This window comes from Oryctolagus cuniculus, chromosome 1 (genome assembly GCF_051225735.1).
Source record: "Oryctolagus cuniculus isolate XC-2025 breed Fujian yellow rabbit chromosome 1, ASM5122573v1, whole genome shotgun sequence".
Classification (NCBI taxonomy): Eukaryota; Metazoa; Chordata; class Mammalia; order Lagomorpha; family Leporidae; genus Oryctolagus; species Oryctolagus cuniculus.
Window position 1 is genome coordinate 64,221,156 of NC_142867.1, and position 25,457 is coordinate 64,246,612.

The following is a 25,457-nucleotide window of genomic DNA, read 5'->3' on the forward strand; positions in this document are numbered from 1 at the left end:
CGCGCGGGGGTTAAGGGACCTAGCCCTGGAGGCCCGCCTCCGGAGCGCGTCCACAGTCGTGGGGGAGGCCGCCCCGGCTCTGACCTACCCCCTTGCTTTCTTGTTACCCCTACAGCAATCGGAGCTCTCGTTTAAGCAAACGTCTCGGGTGGGGCCCGAGGGTGCTGGCCTTGGGGCGGCCTCTGCCCCCGTCTGCGCTGAATTCCACCCCCCGCCACAGGGCGCCCTTGGTACGGTCCGGGGATTCCCCCGCGCCGCCCGCCCCCGACGACTCGGAGTCCCCGCAAGGCCCCGCCCCGGCGCGGCGCGGTCTATCGGGCGGGTGCAGAGCGCCGAGGCGGCGGGGGATCGCGGCAATGGCCCGGGCTGGCCCCGCCGGCGCGCCCGCCGCCCGCTGGAAAGGCCACATTGTGCGGCAGCTGCGGCAGCGGGACCGCACGCAGAAGGCGTTCTTCCTGGAGCTGGTGCCCGCCTGTGAGTGCGTCTGCGACTTGGTCGACGGCCGTCGCGGGGAGGGGATCCGGGCTTGGGGAGAGGCTTTCTTGGGCCCCTGGGGCCGTGGAGCAGGTGCACTGGCGCCCCGGCGCCTTCTGGCCTCCGAGGCCCCCGTGCCAGGTGCTTCGAACCAGCCGGTCACGCCCACCTCCGACTGCCCTGTCCAGCCGCCTGCCGATCCCGCTGCCCTCCTGGCCTCTCAAGGCCCTCGAACTGGGCTTCTCAGACGGCCCGTTTTACCCGCGTGGCCCCGTGAAGGAAGGCGAGACTGACCCGGGCAGCCACTTGTTGGCCGATCCGGGAGGGAGCGCTGCCCCGAGTCTAACGAGGAAGCTCTGAATCACTCCCCAGAGGTGATGCTTTGGGAGCCTGAGAGAGCAGCACCGGGCCCCAGGCTGAAACAGGCTGGCCGGGCCCGGGCATGTCAGTCTGACGGAGCTGCTTCTGGTGTGTCGGGATGAACAGGTGTGGTTGCCTGAGGTCGCAGGGCCAAGGTTGAGAGAGTGGCCAGGAGCCCCACTGTGCACTAATCTTCCCGGCTAGCCCACAATCTAATCTGCCATCTGCAAACTTCCAGGCGGCCTCAGTTCTCCACTGGCCATGCTCCACTGGCCATCCAGTCTGAGGCGGAAGCCCCCACACACACACCCCCGCTCTGTGGCAGCTGCAGGCCTGAGGAACTCAAGACTCCCACAGACAGACCGAAGGCCCAGTCTTCTCTGTGGTCTTGGGCAGGGCATGTCCCTGAGCCTCAGGTTTCCGACCTGCACACTGGGCGCAGTGAAACTTTCTTTAGATCAGCGGGAGCCCTACTGCCACGTACCCTGGGTACTGAAGCCAGACCCAGGGACTTCCACAAGGCAACTGGTAGGGCACTGGGTGAGGGCAGGGATACGAGGAGCCAGGCCTGGGCTAACCCCCCCCCCCCAACTGTCCTGGAACTGGTGAGAAAAGAGGAAGTGACCACCGGTGGGGGCGGAGGGGAGGTGTGTTCCAGGGTCAAACCACCAAACCTAAGAAGGGTTGCTGGATAATTGCTCAAGGACTTCCTATTCTGGACTGGTGGGGGCAGGAGGCAGTGGCTTACCCTCCCCCCTTCCCCCCCCGGAATTAAGGGTCACTCCTCATGCAAAGTTGGTGCCCTCAGAGGGGAAGTGACTTGCTGGCGGGGAAGGTGGGGCCTTTTGCCTGTCTCATCACTCTTAGGAGGAGAAGAGCCCCTCTGTGGGTCGCACCCCACCATGCCCGTCCCCAGCAGTGGTCATCCTGCCGCCCCCTGGCACAGCAGGTGCTCCTCTCCTGGGTGGGCCTGGGAGCCATGGCTGCGCACACACCCCTCAGGCGAGGGGCAGAGCTCAGCCCGCCGGTGACTTCCCGTTGCTAGGTGCCTGTCCCAGCAGGGTGACCTGTCAGCCGGCAGGGGTCTGCTGGGACGGATCTGGATCTGCCCGAGGCTCACTCTCTTGTGCCTCCAGATAACCGTCTCCTGGAGAAGGCCGAGCTGCTGGCCACGCTGTCTGAGAGGCTGCAGCCAGAACCAGGCGATGTCAGCCCCGCCGCCCCCCCGAGCCCCTGGTGAGTGAGTGAGTGAGTGAGTGAGCGTCTGTGGGCACAACAGCCTGCCTGTGCCTGGCCCTGCCCCCACTGCCTCAGCTGGGTTCATTCTCTCCTTGGCACCGCATTGGCCTCTGGCTGCTGCCCAGGAGTGGGGGTGGGGAGGTGGGGCCTTGAGCCTCCCCCCCCCACCGGGCCGGATGCCTAGACTCTCTTTCCCTCGATGCTCCCAGTCCATTTCTCTGCGTTTGTCCCACCTCCTCAAGCCCTGGCTTTCCCCTTGTCAGTCCTTTCCCATCCCCGACCCTTATCTGACGCCTACAGAAAGGGCCGTGCTGCCTATTCTAGAGGGAGTGAACATGAGGACTGGGGACCAGGGACCGGGGACGGGAGTGGGTTGGGGCTCTGAGGTGGGCAGTGCATCCCTGTTGCCCATGCCTTTGTTGGCTGCTGGCATCCGTCCTCCGTGTGTGTGTGCGTGCAGCATCCCCAGGTGCCTCTGGGCACCGGGGTGAATGCAGGGACCAGGAGCACCACTCTCTGATTGGTTGGCAGGGAGGAGGAGTCAGGGCGTGGCTCAGAGCAGGCGCCAAGGCCAGCAGCTCTGAGGGAGAAGTGGCAGCAGGAGGAGGAGGAGCTCCGGCTGGTCTGTGGTGAGGTAAGTTGGGTAGGGGGTCTGGAAAGGGGGTGGGGAGACACGGTCCCAGGGAGCCAGCGAGCAGGAGGCGCTCACCACGTTCACTGCACCCCAGGTCCTGTGCTGCAAGCACTGAGGTGAGGCCTGGGGCAGGTGAGTGGGGTGGCCGGCCGCCTGGCAGCCCCTCCCGCCCCCAGGCCCTTAGATGGCTGAGCCTGCTGGGCTTACTTGCACACCTCCTGCTTCTCTCCCTTGTCAGCCCACGCAGGGGCCTAGCACCAGGGACACTCTGTGAGGGAGGTTCCCGCACGGTCGCGGGGGTGGGGCCTCCACCTGACCTGTCTTCCTTCCTGCCCTGTCTTCCCTGCCCCTGCCCCGCGTCTCTTGGCTTCTGTTTCACCACTCACCTTGAACTTCCTCCCTGACTCCTCTCCTTTCCCCTACGCCTGTCCCTTGAAATGTAGGTGTCCTTGGGGCTTGGGTGGGCTCACTGCCTCCCATGGCTTCCCATGGCCTCCCATGGCCTCCCATGGCCTCCCGTGGGCTCAGGAGTTCCTGGATGACTCCCAGACCTGTCTCTAGCTCAGCTTCCTCTGCTGAGTTCCAGACTCTCTTGCTGAATGGGTTTTTATATCCCATCCAAAATCACACCCATCTCCTACCCCTAATAACACAGCCGCCCACGTTGAGAGTTGACCGCCTGCAGGCAGGGCTGAGTGTCGGTTGCCTCGGTCACTCCTCCAGGACTTCGCGGTTGCAGTCACCTGCGGCTCAGCGATCTGAACCCTCTCTAACACAAAGCCAGCTCTGCGGTCTCCCTGCTCTCAACAGATCCTTGTATGTAGGGACAGCTGCTGCATCCAACCAGCAGGGGACGCCGCAGTTAGCAGTGCCTGGCTCCATGGGGTTCCCAGTCCACTGCAGAATGTGAGAGGCCAGTAAATCCATGTCAGTTAACTGCATGGCAAGTGGTTTGCCCAACAGAAGAGGGGCCAGAGCGGGAGGGCAGGCCTGTAGACAGCGGTTAGGACATCTGCGTCCCACACTGCCGTTACCTGGGCTCAGTAACTGGCGCCGGCTCCTGACTCCAGCTTCCTGCTAACGCAGACCCTGGGAGGCAGCAGCGACAGCTCCAGTAATTGGGTTCCTGCCACCCATGAGGGAGACACAGATTGAATGTCCAGTTCTTGAGTTTGTTCATGGCACTGCCACAGCTGTTAAAGCCATTTGGGGAGTGTGTCTCTCCCTCTCTCTCTGCATCTCAGATCAATTCAAATTTAAACAAGGAGGCGGGCCTTGTGGTGCAGTGAGATAAGCTGCCCTGCCATGCCAGCACCCTGCATCAGAGCGCTGGGCCGAGTCCTGGCTGCTGCACTTCCCATCCAGCTCCCTGCCCGTGTGCCAGGGAGGGCAGGAGAGGGCGGCCCGGCTACTTGGGCCCCTGTCACCCACATGGAAGACCCAGATGGAGCTCCGGGCTCCTGGCTTCGGCAAGGACCAGCCCTGGCTGTTGCAGCCATTTGGAGAGTGGACCAGCAGTTGGAAAATATCTTTTCTCCCTCTGCCTTTCAAATACATAAAATAAATCTTAGGGAAAAAAAAGAAAAAGTGTGGGAATGGGGCCGTGGGCAGAGCTGCGAGCCTCTCTCAGGTCAGAGCTGCTGCTGTGGTTGCGGGCTCGTGTGTCTCAGACAGCTGAGCCGTGAGCCCCCGAGTGCTCTCCGGCTGCCTCCACCGTATCGCTCGGGCCTGTCTGCACGGCGCCTATGACCAGAGCTGATTGAGCACACCGGCCCTTCCATGGATACCCCATTGGTTTCCCTAGGGCTGGAACCCCAGGCGCCACTCTGGCCCCTGGCCACTCTCCACCCAGAGCGAGCCACCAGCTCACGATGATCTGTCTCCAGCTGCTGTGTCTGCCTGGCACAACTCAGCCTCATCCCCGCTCTGGCACCGCCACCACCCTCCCGCAGCACTCAGTGATGCCTTTTAAGAAGATTTATTTATTTATTTATTGAGAGAGTCTCAGAGGGAGACAGAGGTCTTCCACCCGCTAATTCATTCCCCATATGGCTCCAATGGCCAGCATTGGGCCAGGCCAAAGCCAGGAACCAGGAACTTCCTTTGCGTCTCCCACATGGGTGATAGAGACCCAGGGACGTGGGCCATTTCCCGCTGCTTCCCCAGGTGCATTAGCAGGGAGCTGGATGGGAAGTGGAGCAGCTGGGCCTGGACCGGGCACCCATATGGGATGCCAACATGACAGGTGCCGCCTCACCCACCATGCCGGTCCCGTAAAGTGATAACAGAAGTGACCTCCAGTAAAGACAAGTAACATACAAACCACGCTACTGTAAACAACTCCGAGAAGCCTGGAGAGTGAGGAGGTGCAAGTCCTTGTCACCACCACTGCCTGGCTCCCAGGCGTCATCCCACCTCCTGCTTCTCTCAGCTGAGGCGCCCTCCGCCTGGGCTACGTCCACGTCCACGCACCCCTTACTCTCAGCACTCCACCCCGGATCCCACCCGCCAGTTCCCATTGGCTAGGCCAGGGGATAGGCGATGAGTGGCTTTTCTTTGGTTCTCAGTCCTGTTTTGCATACCGGAAGCATGTGCTGTTATGTTGACTTTTCATTTTGAAATAGATTCGTAGGAGGTTGCAGCAGTAGTACAGAGCTCCCGCCGGCCGGCCGTACCCTCTGCAGCTGCGTACACAGCCAGGGACTCCATAGTGGCAGGAAGTGTGCGCACAAGCGTGCTTCACAAGTTCGCAGAGGGGCCAGCCTTGCAGTGCAGCAGGTCAAGCGGCTGCCTGCGAGACGCTGGCGTCCCAACTGGAGTGCCAGTTAGTCCCACTGTGGCTGTCAGGGGCTCAAACCACGGACGGGAGGTTTGTCTCTCCCTGGCCATTCCTCTTTCAAATAAATGTATATGTTTTAAAAGTTCATGGAAAGTAGAATTAAGTTTATGGTGTAAAAAGATTTATTTATTTGAAAGGTAGAGACACAGAGAGATATCTGTTGTCTACTGGTTCACTCCCTAAATGGCTAAAACCGCTGGGTCTAGGCCAGGCCAAAACCAGGAGCCAGGAACTCCGTTCAGCTCTCCCACATAGTGGCAGGGGCCCAAGTTCTTGGGCCATCCTCGGCTGCCTTCCCAGGCACAGCAGGAGGAAGCTGGATTGGAAATGGAGCAAGGGGGACTCAACCGGGCACCCCAACGTGGGCTGCTGGCATCGTGAGGCGCAGCTTCATCCTCTGCCACATCGCCGGCCCCAGGGCCAAGATAATTGCTTTTGAAATCTGTGCATGTGAGGGCTCTTCAAAGATTTCATGAAAACCACGTATCATAAAAGGTGCGTGGCTATCAAACTATTTTTGAACCAAAATAAACTTCATTCTCCACGAACTTTTTGAAGTTCCCTATTACAGTTTTTGTCACTTTATCACGTGCAGACTGTGTGACCATCAAGGTACAGCAGTCTCTCACCACTACGCCGGTCTTCCTCTCGCTGCCTCCCCCTTAACATCTGCTGACTGACTTCGGAGACACAGAGCTCTTGCATTTACACGTTCACTCCCCAAATGCCCTCAACAGCCAGGGCTGGGCCAGGCTGAAGCAGAGCCGGGAGCTCCACCTGGGAGTCCCACAGCCTCCCAGGGTGTGCCTCAGCAGGAAGCCGGAGTGCCGCGGAGCCAGCCCCTGAGCCCAGGCCGTGCAGTGCGGGATGCGCGCGTCCCGGGTGGCGCTGTGACAGCTGCACTGCACCCTGCCCCTCTCCCTCAGCCACCCCGAGCCCCTAGCGGTCACAGATCTGTTTTCCAGCTCTGTTACTTGGTTTTGAAAAGCATTACATTAAAAAAGAGTGGATGTAGATCTAGATCTAATGCAACATGAAGGCAAGCAAGTGTGAGGAAGTGGCCGGCGGCTGTCCGATGCCTCAGTGGTAACAAGAATCAGGAGTGCTGGAAACGGGGCGGCTGTGGAGTGTCCCCCACGCGGCAGTCTCAGCCCTGCTCCTCCGTGGGTCCTCAGCAGGCCCCGCCCCTGTGAGGGAGGAAGCCGGTCGACGGGGCCACCAGAGTCCCCAACTTCCACGGCTCTTTCCTGGGCCAGAGGCACTTGGAGCCTGTGGCGTTCAGGTTCCCCTGGCCTCGCTGGGGTCTGCCACTCCACTGGGCGCTCAGCACCGACAGGTGGGGCCTCGGCCTCCCCGGCTCTCAGCCATGGCTTCAACGTGCAGCGAGGCAGGGGTACCGATGCGGTGACCCCCTCTCCCCAGGGCTGTGGAGCAGCGCCTGTGTCCCCCGGGGCCCTGTGCTCCCCATCCGTCTCTCTTCCCAGCCTTGTGTGCCTCCACTCAGGGCTCCCTGCTGCGCAGGCCAGGGGCTGGGGGTGGCCCCGCAGCTGTGGGAGAGGCGGGAACCAGGCCCCGAACCCCGGAGCCACTCCTGCCCGTGGTGCTTTCCTTGGAGCACAATGCAGTGAGCGGCCTGGTCAGTTAGCCCTGCGGCTCTGGGCAAGACACCTCCCCTGTCACGGGCTCACTGTAAACGTGACATAGAGGTGTTGCTGTGGGGTGCCCAGAACAAGGCTGCACGTGCTGCGCAAACTGTAAAGGCTGTTTGGAACAGCACTGACTGCTCCTAATGGTTGTGCCTCACACAGCAGGCGCTGGCATTCCCCCTTCACAGGTGAGCCAAGGAGCAGCTTCCTCTTCCCAGGGAGGTTAGAGGACTCCCCCGGGGTCAGACCCCGATACTAAGCCTTTCCCTGTCACATGAAACAGCAGGGCAACCCGGGCAAGATCTGAAAGCTAGCAGAGCCGTGGCTTTCTCGGCGGCCCCAGCACCGGGGCGGGGGCGCGGGGTAGCTGACCTGTCCCAGGAGGCCGAGAGGGGCTGGAAGTCGGTGTGAGCTCCACGGTGGCGCCCCCGCCCACCTATCTGGCCCCTCCACCGCCCCTAGATGGCCTACCAGGTGGTGGAGAAGAGCGCAGCCCTGGGCACCCTGGAGGCGGAGCTGGAGGAGCGGCAAAGCAGGTGCGGCGCAGGCCAGTGTGAGAGGCACCGCGCGACCCTGGGACGCCCGGAGCCCTCTCTGCGGGAGGCGGGGCGCGGGGGATGGCACAGGCCCGAGAGCCTTCCCCTGGTCCCAGGACGGGCCTGTGGTTGGCGGCAGAGGACTCGGACCGCGGTGCTCCGAGGGCGAACGAACGCTTGGAGACCTGGCTTAGGCCCTGGCTGGCGGCGTGGCCGTGGGCGGGTTGCCTCCGGGCGGTGACAGAGGCGACTCGGGACCCAGCGCCCGCTCTCCGCACCCTGCAGGCTGGCGGCCCTGGAGGCCCGCGTGGCGCAATTGCAGGAGGCGCGGGCGCAGAAGGAAGCGCAAGTGGAAGATCAGCGCGCACGAAACGCAGCGCAGCGGGCGGCTTACGAGGAGCTGCGCGCGCACGCCGGGCTCCAGGAGGTGGCGCTGCGCAGGCTCCAGGAGGAGGCGCGCGACCTGCTGGAGCGGCTTGTGCAGCGCAAGGCGCGCGCCGCCGCCGAGCGCAACCTGCGCAATGAGCGGCGAGAGCGGTGAGGAGCTGGCCCCGCCCCCTGTGGGGAGGAGGGGGGCCGCGCCCCACTATGGGAGGCGCGGCGTCAGGCTCCCGACGCCCTTCCAGGGCCAACCAGGCGCGGGTGTCGCAGGAGCTGAAGAAGGCTGCCAAGCGAGCTGTGAGCATCAGCGAGTAAGAGTGGGGACGGCCCGGGTCTGGGCTGTGGAGTCTGCCCGCCGCCCCTGGGTCACGCCGGCACGTGGCGACAGGTGCACCTGAGGGGACATGCGCCGCGGTGGCCCCGAGCCCCCTCGTGTGCGCGGGAGGTGCCGAGGTGTGTGCTGTTGGGAGGTGGCCCCCACCAGGACCCCTCACCGCCGGGGGGATTCACACGGTCCCCGCCATCAGGCGCTGGGGCTCGGAGGGGCTGGCCCGGTCCCTTTGTCTTTCCGAACTTCATTCCTTCTCCAGGAGCCCACCCCCACGAGATGTGATCAGGGAGGGGACTGAGACTGTGGCCCTGGCCTCGGGACCCGAGTCCCTGGAGAGCGAGGCTTGTGAGAAGTGGAAGAGGCCCTTCAGGTGAGAACCTGGTGCTCAGAGCTCGGCCCTGGCCCCGGCCCCGGCCCCGCCCCCGCCCCCGCCCTCGCCCTGGAGGCTGCCAATCTTTCGCTGCCACCTCGGGGTCAGCCCTTGGCCTTGGAGCGGTGGGGTCCAGCTGAGACCCCTGGGGACTGGTCTGATGTCCAGTGCCTGCAGCAGCTTGCGCTCAGTGCCACTTCAGGGACCCCGACTTCTGTCCTCCCCCTACCGCTCCTTCCTGGGACCCCATCTCTGGGGGTGTGGTGGTGTCAGGTGGAGTCTGGGGGCAGGCCCAGGGCTCAGCTGTGGCAGGCCGGCCTGTGTGGGCAGTGTGCACACGCAGAGCGGGAGGCATGGGTGAGCTTCCCTGAGCGTCTGGACCTCTGAGCTTGTGGAGATGTGTGCCCACCCTGGCGGGCCTGGCGGGGCTTCGGTCCTTGGGCTGCCACTGGTGCTGCCTGCTCTGCCCCGCCCCCCGGGGTGAAGGCTCCTCTCTGTGTTCCCTTGCAGCTGCCCAGTGTCCCGGCCTCAGGGAGCACAGGGACCTTGGGGAAGTGAGATGCTGGTGGCCGAAGTCCTTGGCAGCTCGGGGGTGGGGGCGAGGGGCAGGTGACTCCCAGGACCACCGAGCAGGCCGGGGCTTCCCCGCTCCCCTCCTTTCCTCCTGTGTTCTCCCAGCCGGGACCATCTTTGCCCCCCACCCCACCCCCACCCCCCAGGCCCCAGCTCAGCCTCCCCGGAGCTTTCCTCAGTGGGTGCTTGGGGTTGCAGTGCGAGTCTCCCACGTGCCTGCCTCTTCCCGGCTCCGGCCTCGGTCCCAGCTCTCCTGGGCCTCCAGGAGCTGAGTTCTTGTTTCAGGCCCGGGAGGGTAGGCGCCGCAGGGCTGCAGGGTGCCCACCACGGTCCCTCAGCACGCCTCTTGGTTCCGCCCCAGGTCTGCCTCAGCCACCTCCCTGACGCTGTCCCGCTGTGTGGATGTGGTGAAAGGGCTTCTGGAGTAAGTGTGTGCGCGCCTGTGTGTGCACCCGCATGGGTGCGAGGGGCGAGTCCCCAGCAGCCCTGGTCAGGCGCCCAGAGCCCGTGTCCGTGCTTCAGCCTGTCTGTGTGTGAGTGGTCTGGGCCCCAGGGGCAGCCGCCAGACATGTCGCCTCCTCCACAACCCCTGCCTGCGTCTTCCAGGCTCGGATCATCACAGTCCTCGAGGGGACAAGAGCTCCCGCCCGAGGCCAGGCAGGAAATGTCAGGGCTTCACTGAGTCACAGAGCCGGGACTGCGGTCACAGAGCCGGGACTGTGGTCTCGGCCCCGCGATGACTGCACGTGGCGGCCCTGCCCCGCGGCCCCACGCTGCTCTCTGCTGGCCCCCCGCCGGGGCTGGGTTGGGGACCGTGCTCTCTGTCCCTGCGGCCTCGCTTTGCCACCTGCCTGTCTGCTTCCCGTCGTCGTGCCTCGGGGGAGCTGGAGGCTTGCAGGACAGGAAGCCTTGCTGAGTGCCCTCCTGCACCCCCGCCCCCCAGTTTCAAGAAGAGGAGAGGCCACTCGGTTGGCGGAGCGCCCGAGCAGCGGTACCACAGCATCCCCGTGTGTGTGGCCGCTCGAGTTCCTACCTGGGCTCAGGATGCGCTGGTAGAGCTGGGGAGTGGGAGCCCCAGCGGGAGTCCAGGCCCTGGGGTGGCCTGAGGGGGCGGGGCCAGGCTGGGCCAGCGCAGCTGGGGTGGGATTTGGCCTTCAGCCTCTAGTGGTCCAGCACTTGAGGCCCAGGGAGGGCAAGCCAAGGCGGGGCGGGGCTCAGGCAGAGGAGCCTGGGGCGGAGGGGCAGGTCAGCAATGGGCTGCACAAAAGGCACCCAGGGGACCAGGGGCACCAACACCCACTTCTCCCCACAGGACGCCCACCTGTCTGAGGTCAACGCTGTGTGTTTTGGCCCCAACAGCAGCCTCCTGGCCACCGGAGGGGCGGACCACCTTATCCACCTGTGGAATGTTGTGGGAGGTAAGGGTTCCGGCACCACGGGCCATCCCAAAGCCGTCCCTGCACACCCCGCAGGGGCGGCGCGCCTGGCAGTGGCTCCATGACAACCCCATGGCAGGAGGGAGGCTCTGGGCTTGGTGCCCTGAGCAAGGTGGAGCCTCACCCAGGACACGGGCTGCGGAGCCCAGATGGCCCTGCTGGGGGAGGCGGCCCCCATCCTGAGGTCTCTGAGGAGCAGATGCTGGCTTCCCCAGGTGACCTCTTTGGGCCAAACTCAGTGCCTTGGAACTCAGCAAGCAGACGGGGGCGGGGCGGGGCGGGGCAGGGCGACCGTCTCCCTCGGCCCAGCTGTTCTGCAGAGCGGATGTGCTGAGGAGTCAGGGCCAGCTCCTGGAGAGTCCCGCCAAGAGGCAGGTCACCGGCTCCTGGCCCAGCTTGCTGTGCGACCCAGGGACAGCCCCTCCTCTCTGGTCCCCTCCAGCCCGCGGACCCCTGCTGGCAGTGAGGAGAGGTGCAGCCCGGGCTCCAGAAGCAAAGCAACCCAGTGACCTTGACCTGTCCGCCGCAGACCCGGGACTTCTCGCGATGAGGGCGACCTGGTTTCACTTGTCCCTTCTGCTCCCCACTAGGTCGCCTGGAGGCCAACCAGACCCTGGAGGGAGCTGGCAGTATCACCAGTGTGGACTTCGACCCCTCGGTGAGGGGACGTGGGGGCTCTGGGGCCCGAGGGTGCATCCTGGGTGTCTTCCGACTCCCACACGGCTTCCCCTCGCTGCACCTGCGGCTGCCCTGCCTGCGTGGCAAGCCGCTCTCCGGCCTGAGGGACACTGCCTGCAGCCTGGCCCAGGCTCAGGGCCTCCCCTTCTACTCCCGGCTCCCCAGGGCTCCCAGGTTTTGGCAGCAACTTACAACCAGGCTGCTCAGCTCTGGAAGGTGGGGGAGGCGCAATCCAAGGTGAGGCCTGGCTGGGAGGCAGCCTGGGGGTCCAGGGTCAGGTCTTGGGACTGGGGGAGTGCCTATGGAGTGGTGGCCGTGTCTTTGACCCCTACCTGGGGTGGGACAGGAGACGCTGTCTGGACACAAGGACAAGGTCACAGCTGCCAAGTTCAAGCTGACAAGACACCAGGCAGTGACCGGGAGCCGAGACCGGACGGTGAAGGAATGGGACCTCGGCCGCGCCTACTGTGAGGCCCAGCTCTGCCCCCCTTACCCCCCGCCCCGCCCCATAGGCAGGACCCCAGGCTGCTCTCTGCTCTGCAGGCACCTAGGGTGAAGCCCCAAGGCCCCTTCCATCCCCCCAAGTGCTTTCTGCCTGGGCTCTCGGTGGGCTCAGGCTGTGCACGGGTGGAGAAGACAGGGAGCGAGCCCAGGCTGGGAAGCTAGGGGCCTGGGCTCTGGGCTTAGGAGTTGGCTCCCAGCAGCCCTCCCCTGAGGCCCCGGCCTCTGCCCTCGCTTCCCAGGCGCCAGGACCATCAATGTCCTTTCCTACTGTAACGACGTGGTGTGTGGAGACCACATCATCATTAGTGGCCACAACGACCAGAAGATCCGCTTCTGGGACAGCAGGTGATGGGCGCGGGCTGTGGGGCTGGGGGTGGATCCTGGAACAGGACTCCCAGGTTCTCAATCCTTCCCCTCACCGTGGTGGTAGGGCTGCATGGGTCACAGTGACCTAGGGAGGCTGTTGTGGCTCTCAGCCCAACATTTCCCTCTGCCTGGGTCTTGCAACCAGGATGGAGAAGCACCTTTTCCTACGTAGGTACTACTTTTTAATCAAAAGGGGAAACATTTTTTAAGTTTTCTTCAACCTCAGAGCCCAGGGTTGGACTTGAACTGTTTTGGAAAGCAGAGCTAGAGCCAGTACTGGGCCTGCCTCAGGCTTTGCTTACTGGCCAGCAGACTGCCACTTCTGTCTGAAGCCGCCCTTCCCCTCTTCACATGTGTTAATGTGAAAGGCAGAGTGACGAGAGAGGGAGAGACAGGGAAAGCAGGATGTCTTCCACCCACTGGGTCACTCCCAGATGGCAACAATTGTCCCGAGCCAGGAACCCCACCCAGGTCTCCCGTGTGTGGGCAGGGACTCGAGTACTTGAGCCAGCAGCTGTTGCCTCGCAGGCGCATTAGCAGGGAGCTGAGTGGAAGCGGAGCAGCCAGGACCTGGACCGTGCTCGCTGTGGGATGCGGGCATCTTCATTGCTTGTGCTCTGGCCTTATTTCAGCGACGCAGAGGTTTCAAGGGCTCAGGTCTTTCATGGAGGGAGCTGGCTGTGCTAGGGACAAGGGAGACTGACCGTTGGCCTTGACCCTGAGATGCCTCTGGACTTGGCTGGCTGGGAAAGCTACTGCGCGCCACCCCTACCTGTCAGGTGTGGCCTGGGAAGAGGCCGTTGCTCATCTGTGTTTCTGTCCTTGCTTCTCAGGGGGCCCCGCTGCACGCAGATCATCCCCGTGCAGGACCGGGTCACCTCCCTGAGCCTCAGCCATGACCAGCTGCATCTGCTCAGCTGTTCCCGCGACGACACACTCAAGGTCATCGACCTGCGGGCCAGCAATGTCCGCCAGGTGTTCAGGTACCTGCCTCGCGCCTGCTGGCCCTGCGGCCTCTGCTCTCCCCAGGTCCCCTCTCGGCAGCTGCCTCCCTCCTGACCTGAGCCTGTCTCTGCAGGGCCGAGGGCTTCAAGTGCGGCTCCGACTGGACCAAAGCCGTGTTCAGGTGTGTGTGAGGGCGAGCCGGGGCCCGGGTGTGCCCGGCTGGCCCCGTGCGAGTGCTCCCGCTGATCCCCTTCCTCTTGCTGTGCGCTGGTCACTGCAGCCCCGACAGGAGCTACGCGCTGGCAGGCTCCTGGGATGGAGCTCTGTACATCTGGGATGTGGACACTGGGAGACTGGAGAGTCGCCTTCGAGGACCCCACGGGTAAGCATGGCCTCCACCTGCCTCTGGCCCTGGTCCTGCTGTGTCCCCACACTGCCCCCACCAGAGCCCGCTCGCTTACAAGGTGCCTTTCCACACGCCCTCGGGCTCATCTGCACAGCCCCATGAGCCCATTTTACGGATGAGGGGCCGAGCTGATGGAGGAGCGCTGGGCTGCCCAGGGCCAAGAGGGAGGGGTGCAGCTGGGGGCCCGGCTCCTAAAAGCCCCCTGATGCCTGTCCCTCACTCTCCTCAGTGCTGCTGTTAATGCCGTGGCCTGGTGCTACTCTGGGAGCCATGTGGTGAGCGTGGACCAGGGCAGGAAGGTGGTGCTCTGGCACTAGGGCACCACTCCCCCTGCCTGGGCGGGAGCTCTGGTGCGAAGCCCAAAGCCGAGAACGCTTCCCTCTGCTCCAGGTCCAGCGGTAGCGCTGGAGGCCTGACGTCAGTGCAGAAGGAGGCCTGGCGGGTCCTGGCCTGTTTGTTTAAAATCGGGTGGGTTGGGAGGATTTTTAAAAAACTCTTAGTCTCCCAAAAGTGGGGAAAAAAAAAAAAAAAAAAAAAAAGCAAAGCACCTGAACTGTGTCTGCTGCATCTTTGTATCATGAAGGGCAGAGAGGCCGCTGGGCTCAGGGCACTCAGGCCTGGCACGTTTCCTCCTGCAGAGCTGGGGCAGAGCCGCCCAGCCGTGGCAACAGCGTGGCAAGGGCCCAGGGGCAGCAAAGAGCAGGCCTCCTGGAACCAGGGGCACACGAGCCTGGGTGCAGCTGGGGCCCATGGGCATTCCTGCTCTGACACCCAGGGTAGACTCAGGCCAAGAAGCAAGCATGGACACAGCCCGCCTGGAGGGGTCTTCGTGGAAAAGGTGCTAAGACACCAGAATGAGTTCACTGACTCCTCCAGCCCGGCTGTCCCTCGAGCTCCGCCCCACAAACCCTGCCTCCGCCTGGCTGCCATCCCTGCTGTGGCCCCTTCCCCCACAACACCAGAGCTACAGCCACCTCCCAGCCTGTCCTCCTGGCACGGCAGAGTGACCTTCTCAGGTGTCACGGTCTCGTCCAGCTCCTTGGAGGTCCCCAGCTTCCCGCCTGGAGGGGCGGTGTGGCTGGAAGGCGCAGCCCGCCCAGCACCGCCCTGCGTTTCCTGCCTTCCCTCTGCCTCAGCTGGGCCTGCAGGAGCTGCCCCGGAGAGCGGCTGTGTGCAGGCCTTCCCGGGGCTCCCTGTTTATTTTGGCCCCCGTGCTGACTCAGGGAGCTCTGGAGAGGCCAGGATGAAGTGAGAGTCTCAGGAAATGCTGGTTAAGTGGTTAAATGCCTTTGTTCAAGGACCCTAGGGGTTCAACACTGCTCCACTCCAAGATTTCTTCCACCAGACCCCTTCCCTCCTGCCTGGCTCCCAGTGGCCACCAGGGGTCACCAGCAGCCTGGAAGAACACTTGGACGGTTGTGACGTAGGTGTCCTCTGTCTCAGGGGACAATGGCTCTGAGGCTGAGACTGAGCATCACACAGCTACTGTCATGCTGGGTTGAGCTAACCCCCACCCGCCCGCACACACTAATGGCAGAAGGCAGAATTTGGCCTCCCCTGCCTGCCACCACGGGGCTGCGGGGGTGGGGGGAGGGAGCAGATGTGATTCTGGCTTTGTGTCTAAGCCAACGCTACTCTGTGTCTATCTCTTCCATTCTGGCCCCTGGACCTGGAGGGTGAGTGTCCCCCAAAGTGAGGGACCAGGAGAGAGAGGGATCCTGGGAGGTGGCTGTCAGCTCTGCCTAGGTGACCCGGGGACCGGCAGAGGTGCTTGGGAAGTGGGCTGACTCTGTCGCAGGGCAGTGACCACACGTGCTGGGGGCCGCCTCACTTCAGGGGGCACAGGCTCACTGGAACTTGCTCCGAGGCACCCCTCCTGGCAGGAGTGAATGCTTCCTGGAGGGCAAGGGGAGGCGGGGGTGCAGAGGGCAGGACTAGCACCCTCCAGGCCGCCAGTGTTGAGTGCTCAGGTTTCGGCATTCCCTACTTGGGCCTGAGTCTCAGTGGTAAAACTAGAATGACCTGCACAGGGTCACAGCAGGGCTGGCACGAGCATCCAGGCCTCCGGCTCGGTGGCAAAAACTGGATTGAGGTGCTGTAGAGAGGGACTGGCTGCTCTCTGCAAGCCCAGTTCCATCTTCTGGGAGACCCTGGGCAGGTCACCAGCTTCCAGGGTCTCGTGTCCCCGTCCCTGAAACTGCCGCGGCCACACAACATAGTCTCATAGTCTGTGAGCAGGGTTGCCTCTGCCTGCCCCGCCCAGCCTCAGGCCTGAAACCTCCAGGAGGGAGAGGCGGGAGAGGCCCCCGTGGCGGGCTAATGCCCTGGGGTCACTTCCCCGTCCTGGGAGGGGCCCCTTGGCTTGAGTCTGTCATTCCTGAGTGCCCCCCCCACCAGATTGGACCCCCCCTGGGGACAGAGACGGGGTCTACAGTGTGCAGGACACAGCCTGGGGCAGGAAGCTAGGCTGCTGAACGGCCTGCAGAAGTCCTGGCAGTGCCGGGTGTGGACCCGTCTGTGAGGGTCAGTGTCACTCACACCAAGCCTTGTACGGGCTGTTTCCATGTCCAGGGTCCAAGGTAAGCTCAGCTGCTCTGCACGCTTACCACATGGGACCTCAGGAAGTCTCTCCTCACCCTCGCTGTCCAGGTGGGGAAGGCGAGGCCCAGCCGGCTGAAGGGGTGAGCCTCCGGCCACGGCACACTCGAGGCAGCTCTGGGACTTGAGTCCAGCTCTTTCTGCCAAGCTCCCCTCCCCCCCGCCCTGGGCCTTGCACGAGCAAGCAGTGCGGTGTGCTTGGTCCTCAGTGTGCAGGGGCGTGAACCCTGCTCAGCAGTTACTGGTGTTATGTTGTAAGGTAAGACATTTCAGGAGAAAATCCCAGACCAGCGCCTGCAGGAACGACGTGGGAGCAGCCCCGCGTGTGTTGCTTTTGGTCACTGGGACCAAGGGAAAAACAGCCCAGGAACACGATGCTCTTGGCAGATCAAGTAGTCACAAAGCAAACGCTGAGGAACCTGGAGGACACTTAGCTCGTGTGTCGAGTGGTAGAGTTCCGGGACACAGTACAGTTCCCATTCTTTGTCATTTGGTTGTGTTTCTGTCATCAACAACTTCCTAACAGACAAAATGAACGCAAAGATTCAGAGCAGCCAGATTTTGTCACAGGGCCGCATGGAGGGAGCTGGACAGGAACTAGGCCCCGAGCCAGAAGCGTGGCTGGGTTCCTTGGGCAGTGAGTGAGCAGTGCAGCCCAGGGGTAGCCACGGGCCGGAGGATGCGGGCTCGCTTTGTCTCGGTGCAGGAGTCCAGTGCCTTGATGGGTCACCTTCCGTCATCCCAGCAAGTCCGTATTAGCCGGTCTTGGCGCCAGCACTGTGACCTTTCCGTCTCACTCTGCATCTCGAGACCAAACCACTGAGACCAGCAGAGCTGCGGGAGCACTGCCCCGGAAGCCACCGCCCTCTGTTCCTTTCCAAGTTGAGGTCGTGGCAGCTCGGAAGGAAGGGCGGGACACCAAGCCGCGGGAGGCCCAAGGCCCAGTGATGTTCTCCGCCTGGGCTCTGGCTGGCCTGCGGGTGTGCCGTGGGCTGGGGTGGGGTCGGAGAGGAAGGGAACCAGCCCTGTGCGGTGAATCCCTGGCTTGACTGAAGCCCAGTCAGTTCCTGAGACGAAGGAGCCAACACTGGATTCTGACACTGCGGTGGGGCCGTTGACTGAACTCTGTCCCTGGTCACAGACCAAGTCTCCAGTGCCAGCGGCGGTCTGTGACCAGCAGCTCGCACGGGCAGGGGAGCAGGAGAGTGCCGTCTCCTGTGTCTCACGGCCCTTGCCAGGTGTACGGAAAAGCACTTCACACATTCCTTCCGCGGGAACGCACGCTGCCTGTGGCTGCAGCACGGTCACGGGTCCCAGTGCCCAAAGTGGGGAGCGTTCGTGCTACCCACTGTCTGTCCTTGCGGGGGCCACGGCATTATCCACAGGCTCCAGACGCTGGCATGGGCTGGGCCAGGACTTAACCCAGACCTTCTGCCTTCTTGAGTCCCTGCGGGCATCTCCGGTGTTGCGCTGGGAGTGCAAACAGCTACAATCCTTTCAGAGGCCCTTTGGCAAATTCTAACAAAATTAGATACACACATTTTTGACTCTCAAGTTTCATATTTAGGAATCTGCCCAATTACTGGAACAAATTTACAAAGCTGCATGTACAAAGATGTTAATTTCAATTTTTCTAATAGCAGATGGCTTCAAACAACCTGAACACTCATCACAAAAGGGATGTTTAAATGATGATATATCCAAGCAAGTGAATATAAGACAGTCGAAAAAACAAGTGACAGTAGTCCCTCTTCGGTGAATAAGCAATGTGTACACGAGTGAGTTTTACTCGCAGAAGAATGTCTGGAATGCACACTGCCCGGCACCAGCTCTGCAGAGGAGGGCTGAGCCGGTCCTCAGCGTGGCTGGCTGGAAGCCAGAGGGATTTAGCCTTTAACCAGGAGTCTCTGTCCACTCCTGCGACACTAGTAAGATCTCCCCCGACACAATCACTACTTCTCAGTGAGGGTTAGGAAAGGGGCAAAGAGTTCAGGATGCCCCCTCCTGGAAGCCAGCAGTCCTGGCCTCCAGGGCGACGGCAGGGACCCTCCTGTGCCGCTCGCTGCTCGCCGCTCGCCAGCATGCTCTAGGCCCCTCCCGTCCAGCACAGGCCACAGGTCCTCACAGACCTGCCTGTTGTCTCCATGGAGGAAGAACCTTGAGAGCAGAGGTCATAACTTAGCCATGTCCGTCTCTAGTCCCCAGGGCGTTAGACTTGGTGCGTGGGTGCCATCAGGGACTGCATCCCATGGACGGATCAGTTTACTTCCTGCTCTCTTCATCTGTTAAGGGGTTCAAGGAAGGCCCACAAGTGTTTTAAGAAGCATGGTCTTTCTGGAAAAGCCTTGTTTACCTGAATCTTTTTATAAGGAAACATAGAAAACATAATTGCATGTTTTTATTATTCAACATTTTATACATAATAAATACAAACTTTTTACAGCCCCGGGGAGAAAGCGCACCTGCAGAGGCCCCCCCCGAGCCTCGCCGTGCTCTGTGACGCTGGGTACACGTCCTGGAGGGAGGGGGTGCTTTTGAAAAAGGAGGCATATTTTTACAACTTTGTGTTTTAAAATAAAATTAGCAGCTCTTCCAGAAAATATTTTAAAATATAACAAAAGGTTTCAAATACCCCTCTGAGGTTGTGGAAAACCCAAATTCAAGGACAATTTGGCTGCTACAGGGAGAATGCAAGGCCTGGTGGCAAGCACTGCTGTTTAGTGAGCACATGTCGGCAAACTTGAAAATCTCAAAAACCACCCCGTAATTTCTTTTTTAAACTTAAGAATAAGTTTGATAAACACAAAAAGACCTCAAATAGATCAACAGATTAAGAAATGAAAAAAAAAAAAAACAAAACCAAAAAACCCACCAACATCATGGAGAAGATTCATCAATGGGTATTATCACCGAAGTGCTCACGTGACTAACAGCGTTTCTTCAGTGTTGACCTTACTCTTGGTCAGAAATCCCATGGGGACATTTGGCGAGCATTTCAAGTTTTTAGAGATTCTTAGGAGGGACGGAGTTTTCAAAGCTTAACACAATTTTGGGTTAAATTCCGCAAATCTGATTTCTTAACCAAATAAACAAAAAGCAGCGGGTGAACACCTTGTAGTCCACAGACACCTCACTCCCTGCTTCCACGGGAGTGGGCGCCAGGGTCCTGGTCTGCAGCAGGCCCACTGGGCCGCGGTGCGCACCACCCTGGGCTCTCCCCGCTACGTGGCAGACGCTCGTCTTTCCCTTGCTGTCCTGCAAGGATGCAGGGCGGGCAATCCTGTCCTTCCTCCTGGAAGGCCGGTCTCCTCCCCGGCCCCAGGTTCTTCCTCCCACAGCGATGGCAGAGCAGCGGGATGTGGAAGCCGCATTCTCCACGGGTGGCAGATGGTCTGGACAAGCTACAACCTGGCACGTGGGGAAAAACAGTGCTGGGGACCTCTCAAGGAGAGGATACAGATCTGTGCCCTCAGTTTATCCCAACACTCAGATTCACACATACTGATCAGACGTGTAGATGCTGGAAAGCTTAGGATGAAAAATACCCAAATACAAACAGGACGTTAACTCGGCCCAACTCAGATCTGGAAGCTCCATTTCTGCTTTAGCCGTCGCCTCCTATTAGTCTACCTCACGGACACGACATGGCTACTGGTTCAGCCCTCCATATAAACTCCACTACTACTAACTGAACGGCATAATATTAATACAAAGAGGACACTGTTCTTTAAATCTGTTAGTTGTGGAAGAGATGTGCGTTAATGCAATTGGCGCTAAACTCAGGGCAGTCTGCCTATTTCCCAATAAATTTCACTTAGTCTGGGGACTAACTTCGGGGAGGAGCCAGCCTCTCCTGAAATCCCTCCTTCTGTTTCCTTATGTAGCCAACATGATCTGATTAATACTTAATCAGATGAGCAAAAGCCACTTGAAGAAAGATGAGAATCTTTGCCACATCCTGTGGCCACAGTAATATACTGTACGAGCGCACATGATCAGTAATTCTGTGACTGTGCCCTGAACGAGGCCTGGTCTTGAGTCTCATATAAAAACGGACCGCTGGTAGGCACGAGGGCTGCCCCCTCGCTGCTTCTAGGGCCCGCAGCATTTGTGCTATGGTAAGAGATGACATAGAAAATGACAACAAAAAAGGCACAAAATATCCAAAACATGGGAAGAGTCCCCCAGGCCACCCAGTCACATGTAATCCTCCTTGTTTTTGCTCCATTCGAAGTCATCATGCAAAGGTGCCTAGAAACAAGACGGGCCAAACTCGAAGCCTGGCCTTGATTGTAGCAGTGCGGACGGGCCCCGCCGCCATCACACCAGCGTGATCTCCACGTCCTCGATCTTCTCTGCCGGCCGTCGGTGGCTCTGTGTGGGCGGCGGGGGAGCTGCCCGGACCTGCGCGGGAAACAATCACATGGATTGTCAGCTGGCTTCCTGCCTGGGTGCCTGGAGCTTCCTCAAACCCCCGCCACTCGTCTGTCCGAGGGCCCGGGCTGCCTCGCTGTCTCAGAAATGCTCCGAGCTCACGCCGTCAATCTAATCTTCACTGTCTCCTGTCTCCCACACCGAGAAGCAGCTGCTGCTTGGATGAAACGTGAAACCCACGAAGCAGGTTGCGGCCTCGCAGAAAGTCCTGTGGGCACAAGCCTCACTGGGGCCCTAAGGACCTTCTCAGGCCCAGGCCTGAAGTGAGAGAAGTGAGAGAGAGCAACGCTCAGCGAGCGAAAGCCTCAGCCTGTCTCGGGAGGAGAGATGGGCTGGGTTGGGTTGGGGGGCCCGCCGAACCATGTTAAGAAGTACGTGTGTTATTCTGTAGGTAAAGAGGAGTCCCTGGTGGATTTTAAGCAGTATCAGACATGGGAAAAGATGACTCAGGTAACATTTTGGAAAAAAGATCAGAGGTGGGCAAGAGTACGAGCAGGATGACAAATCAGCTGTCTGTAATCATCCGAGTGAGAGCTGACACAAGCTGGAACTAGGGGCCCAGCCGTGGGGGCAGTAGAGAAGTGAAAAGATTTGAGAGCTGTCCCAAGGCAAACCGCGCGGGGTCTGATGACCACACCTGTGTGTGTGCGAGAGGTGGGGCCAGCAGAGCACTGAGCGCTGGTAGGGTGGGAGTTCCTTCCACGGGCACTAGAGGGGAAGGAGCACATCGGGTGGGAAGATGCTCAACTCACTTTACTGAGCTTTGGGGGTGTGGGACAGAGACACGGAGATGCTCACAAGTCTGCAGCCCAGGGAGGAGACTGCACTGATAGCTGTAATCTGTGAGTTGTGGGGACACAAATGGCTGTCAAGACTGCGGAAGCAGTTAGATCACCTGGGGAGAGTGCACTCAGAGACTCCAAGAGAAGCAGCCCAGGGACGGAAGCATGGGAAGCACTGCAGAGACGGAGAGGCAAGGCGTGTGCACAATCCACGGAAAGGAAGGGCCTGAGAGGGAGAGGCGGGCAGCAACCAGGAAGTGTGGTGAGGCTCTCTCCAGTGCTGCCCACCACCCGACCTGTGCCACCACCGCCTCCTGGACCACCTCCAGTCACTCCCCACCGAACTGCCAGAGCGATGCTTATTTATTTATTTTTTAAAGATGTATTTATTTATTGGAAAGGCAGAGTTAGAGAGAGAGAGAGAAAGAGAGTCATCCATCCTCTGGTTCACTCTCAAAATGGCCATAACAATGGCTGGAACTTGGCCTATCTAAAGCCAGGAGCCTGGAGCTTCTTCCAGGTCTCCCAAGTGGCCCATCTTCTACTGCTTTTCCCAGGCCACAGCAGAGCTGGATCAAAGTAGAGCAGCCAGGACTCAAAGCAGTACCCATAGGGGATGCCAGCACTGCAGGCAGCTACCTTACCCACTATGCTACAGTGTCAGCCCCCATAGCAATGCTTTAAAAATTCAAAAATTCAAAACCAGTCACCTGGCAGTATCTTCCTGTCAGATTTAGGATAAAGACTCAAGTCTGTCACAAGGCCCTCAGTACAGATGTGCCGAATGGATGAAGGCAAAGGTAGCCAGTGGTTCAGGGAATGCTGGCAGGTGAAGGAAATGAAATGGTGTCTACTGAAGTGAGAGCCGTGACTCAGGCGCAGAGATGGCGTCACGGTGGCAGGTGCATCGGGGTGAGCAGAGGTGGCATCTTTGAGATTGCATTCTCCCTGAGAACAGGAGCTCTCTGAGGTCATGAAGCCTATCTTACTTCATCTCAACGTCTTCCAAAGAGGCAAATATAGGCCTGGAAAGTAGGTTCTCAATAAATGCGTGCTAAAAGCAAAGTGCTTCTGTTTCACAGTTGGACCACCTGACGTTCAGAGACCTTGCTATAGCGTAACACACGTCTGTGGCTATCATCCAGCCATCTCGCCATGGCTCAGTGAGAACCGCACCAGTGCAGACTAAACATCCCGAGATGAACCGATTTTTATAGCCTTCTGGTCAATAGCTCTTTTTCCCTTCCCATACCCATTTCATCCTTGCTTGGCAGAGTCAGCAACAACACAGAGGCCATGGGGAGCATTCATTTCTGACCGTCGACTTGGAAGAGCTCTGCACTCTGCAACACGGGCAGCCAGCAGACTTACCGGTCGCAGTTTGCCGTATGAGGTCTCGGGAGTGTGCCTGGACGCCTGCGAGAATCCTGGTGATTCCGCGTGGAGGCTGTTTTCTAAGGGAGAGGATCAAGGAAGTTCATTTTATTTGTGTTGCTGAGCAGTGAAAATGCTAATGCAGTTCTGTGTGTGCCCTTCAGGTGAGTCTGCATTTCTTTAGCCCACACCCCGGAAACCCTTACCATTCGCTGAAGGAGACCGGGGGAAGTACTGGGAGCTCCTCTTGTCTGGGCTGGGGTAGGGGCTGCTGGGAGGCTGGTCGTACAGCGGCAGTGGAGGCAGCGAGGTGTGCGGCTTGGGGGAAGGAGAGATCTGCAGCAAAGGGAGGGAGGTTACGGGGCGCGCCTCCCCAGCAAGGAAGGCTGGAGCTTCTCTGCCTGCGCTGCTCAGGTTCCTCCTGTCCTCTGGAGGCGGCCCTGAAACCTGGTAGCCCCATTGGAAGCAAATGGGCTTAAAATAGCCACCCCCAAGCCCTTCTGTGTTGCACTTAACTTCTTCCTCTTGCAGACCTCATTAAGCTACTGATCTCAGTTTATCTGAAACAGTTACCAAGTGGCACCATTCTCTAGGGTTCTACTGAGAATGTATCAAATTACCCAATCCAGTAAATCCAATGAGGAACGAAAAGAGGCCAGTTTTTTTTTGGAGGGGGTGGGGGCGATGAAGATAAAGTAACTGGCCGGGTTTCTGCTGTACACGTCAGACTGAGCGGTCACAGTCACCATGCAACAAGATAGCAAACTCATTTCCTACTGTGAGAGATTCCCAGAGAGAACAAACCAAACTGTGACCAACTCAGGGCTTTCCTTCAAGGCGAGTTTCCCTGTGAGGAGCTCAGCCAAGGGCCCCTTGAGTGTGGGATGCGGGCTCTGGAGGGTCCTGGCTACCAGGGAGGGAGGCTCTGACAGTGGCACAGAGAGCGAGCCCGCCGATGTTTCACCACACAAACCAGCCACAGAGACCACACATTCCCTCTCTGGTTTTGCTTTTTTTCTCTCCACCAAACTGAACTTTGGTATGTCATGTGCAATTTAGCATTTCTGTTAACCTATTCAGAGAAAAGAACACGGAGAATGGAGGTGTAATATTCCAAAAGGGCCTGGCTGACACATCTCTGGTTTCCCGATTTGGTTCTGCAGACACATGTAACTGAGGACTGGGGTAGCAGGGGTGAGATAGAGACTATGGCCCACCTTTGCCTAGACCGACAGATCTCCCCCTTCTCATGTACCTGAATCTCTCTCATCCAGGGAGTATCACCATTCTCTGAGGCTGAAAGTTCTTCCACTAGCACCGATGGGAAAACTCCAATCCGTCCACTGAATTCCCCTTCCCAAAAGCCATCATCATCTTGGTTTTCTTTGTTCACGATGCGGATGATAGCCCCCTCCGGAAAAGACAGCTCATCATCTGTCTGGCCCTCATAATCATAAAGTGCTTTCACAAAACAGACTAGGGAGCAAGAGAGAGACGGGTCTGGTAAGAACACTGACACCCAGGTGGCTCTGCAACACCCCCAGTGCTCACGTGACAGCCAAAAGGGCATCACATGGAAAGCAGCAAAGCTGTCGCTTCTTTACCTCCTGAAGATCACCTCTAGGGTTCCACTATCTAGGACTAACAGGGCCAAATACCAGAAAACATGTTGTGGGGTAGGAATAAAGCTGTGCTTTTGAACCTGCAGGGTAACACGGTTTAGGTCGAAGGTGACAAACAGAGAGTGCCACGCTCAGTCTTTACCGCTGGCGTCTCCGTTGAGGCTGCCCGAGACGAGCTCCGCTTCTGTGGAGTTGCTGGATGTGTGCGAGCGGCTGTCCAAGGCGGCCAGGGACTGCAGCATGCTCAGCAGGCTGTTCGAGGTGGGGAACTGCAGGTACTTCTCTGGCACATAACCCACCTGGCCAACTTTATTCCGAGCCTGGGTAAGAGACACGTCACAAGACAGGTTTGCACACATGAACTGGACAGGGCAGGACAAGAACCAAAGCAAATTCCTAGAAATGTCACAAGAAGGGGCGATATGAGCAAAGGAATATACCTTCACCCAGTCTTCCATATCTCCATCTTCAATCACTTCTAACACCTCATGCTCCTCAATGGTCAACTCATCTGGTTGAGAAGCCTGCAGTGTGGGATGGTCATGGACAAAATTAAAAAGGTTAGATAAGGAGCAGGTGTGCGCTGATCACAACAAAAACTGGGGATCAAAATACTGAAATGATTTTGAGAAACAGAAAAATTTTAATGCTGTAAAACTATCATAATGAAGTGAAGTTTTACTTTCAAAAACGGAGCAAAATAAAATCACGACAAAAACTGAAGAAACTGAATCTTCAAGAGGCAATCAGGTTTGGTGAACAGAGCACCACGCTGGAAGTCGAGGCCCTTGGTTCCAGCTCTTGTGTCTACTGGTAAGTCGATCAACGTGATGCCTGCATTTCCTGCCACTCCCTGGAAGACGGGGAAGTCAACGTGGGATGGAAACACAGAGCCATGATGACGTGGGAAGCACAGGCAAAATAGATGG

General features: G+C 59.5%; 2 protein-coding genes and 1 long non-coding RNA gene across 15 annotated transcripts in view; 1 reads left to right on the forward strand and 2 right to left on the reverse strand.

Annotated features, from left to right (window-relative positions):
* Nucleotides 1-258: 258 nt before the first annotated feature.
* Nucleotides 259-14,271, forward strand: ATG16L2 (autophagy related 16 like 2). 7 transcript variants are annotated; one of them, XM_051851144.3, is made up of 18 exons: nt 259-474; nt 1,971-2,070; nt 2,605-2,707; nt 7,655-7,728; nt 8,014-8,265; nt 8,336-8,497; nt 8,700-8,810; nt 9,745-9,807; nt 10,327-10,435; nt 10,696-10,801; nt 11,410-11,477; nt 11,663-11,734; nt 11,844-11,964; nt 12,241-12,346; nt 13,201-13,350; nt 13,446-13,493; nt 13,593-13,694; nt 13,948-14,271. In XM_051851144.3, exons 1-18 carry the CDS (start codon nt 357-359, stop codon nt 14,033-14,035), a joined length of 1,953 nt encoding a protein of 650 aa, XP_051707104.1. In that variant the 5' UTR covers nt 259-356; the 3' UTR covers nt 14,036-14,271. The 7 variants fall into 7 exon arrangements, 5 of the variants coding, with proteins under 5 accessions (XP_051707104.1, XP_051707107.1, XP_051707115.1 ...); XM_051851155.3 differs by having other exon boundaries at nt 275-474; nt 8,355-8,420; XM_051851147.3 differs by lacking the exon at nt 9,745-9,807 and having other exon boundaries at nt 274-474.
* On the reverse strand, nt 5,651-8,016 carry LOC138849912 (uncharacterized). The gene is made up of 2 exons (XR_011389098.1): nt 7,664-8,016; nt 5,651-6,733 (listed from the first exon to the last, which is right to left on the reverse strand). It is a non-coding gene; the product is annotated as an uncharacterized LOC138849912 (long non-coding RNA).
* A 4,430-nt stretch (nt 14,272-18,701) lies between the features above and the next one.
* Nucleotides 18,702-25,457, reverse strand: part of FCHSD2 (FCH and double SH3 domains 2) — a 314,783-nt gene continuing 308,027 nt past the window's right edge. For 6 of the 7 annotated variants that reach the window (XM_089330417.1, XM_089330431.1, XM_002708714.6 and 3 more), the window contains 6 exons: nt 24,969-25,052; nt 24,671-24,848; nt 24,162-24,382; nt 23,113-23,242; nt 22,904-22,986; nt 18,702-20,720 (listed from right to left, as the gene is read on the reverse strand). In XM_089330417.1, coding sequence (XP_089186543.1) covers nt 20,637-20,720; nt 22,904-22,986; nt 23,113-23,242; nt 24,162-24,382; nt 24,671-24,848; nt 24,969-25,052 — 780 coding nt within the window. In that variant the 3' untranslated portion in view covers nt 18,702-20,636. Of the gene's footprint in view, nt 20,721-22,742; nt 22,987-23,112; nt 23,243-24,161; nt 24,383-24,670; nt 24,849-24,968; nt 25,053-25,457 lie in introns of those variants that run through there. The other variant, XM_089330425.1, reaches the window with a different exon arrangement.

Bases quoted from the DNA above. Each gene is read 5' to 3' on its own strand.
- ATG16L2 (XM_051851144.3), top strand. From the start codon at position 357: ATGGCCCGGGCTGGCCCCGCCGGCGCGCCCGCCGCCCGCTGGAAAGGC. The intron at 11,965-12,240 runs GTGAGGCCCAGC...CTCGCTTCCCAG, and splicing joins GGACCTCGGCCGCGCCTACT to GCGCCAGGACCATCAATGTC. The intron at 13,351-13,445 runs GTACCTGCCTCG...CTGTCTCTGCAG, and splicing joins AATGTCCGCCAGGTGTTCAG to GGCCGAGGGCTTCAAGTGCG.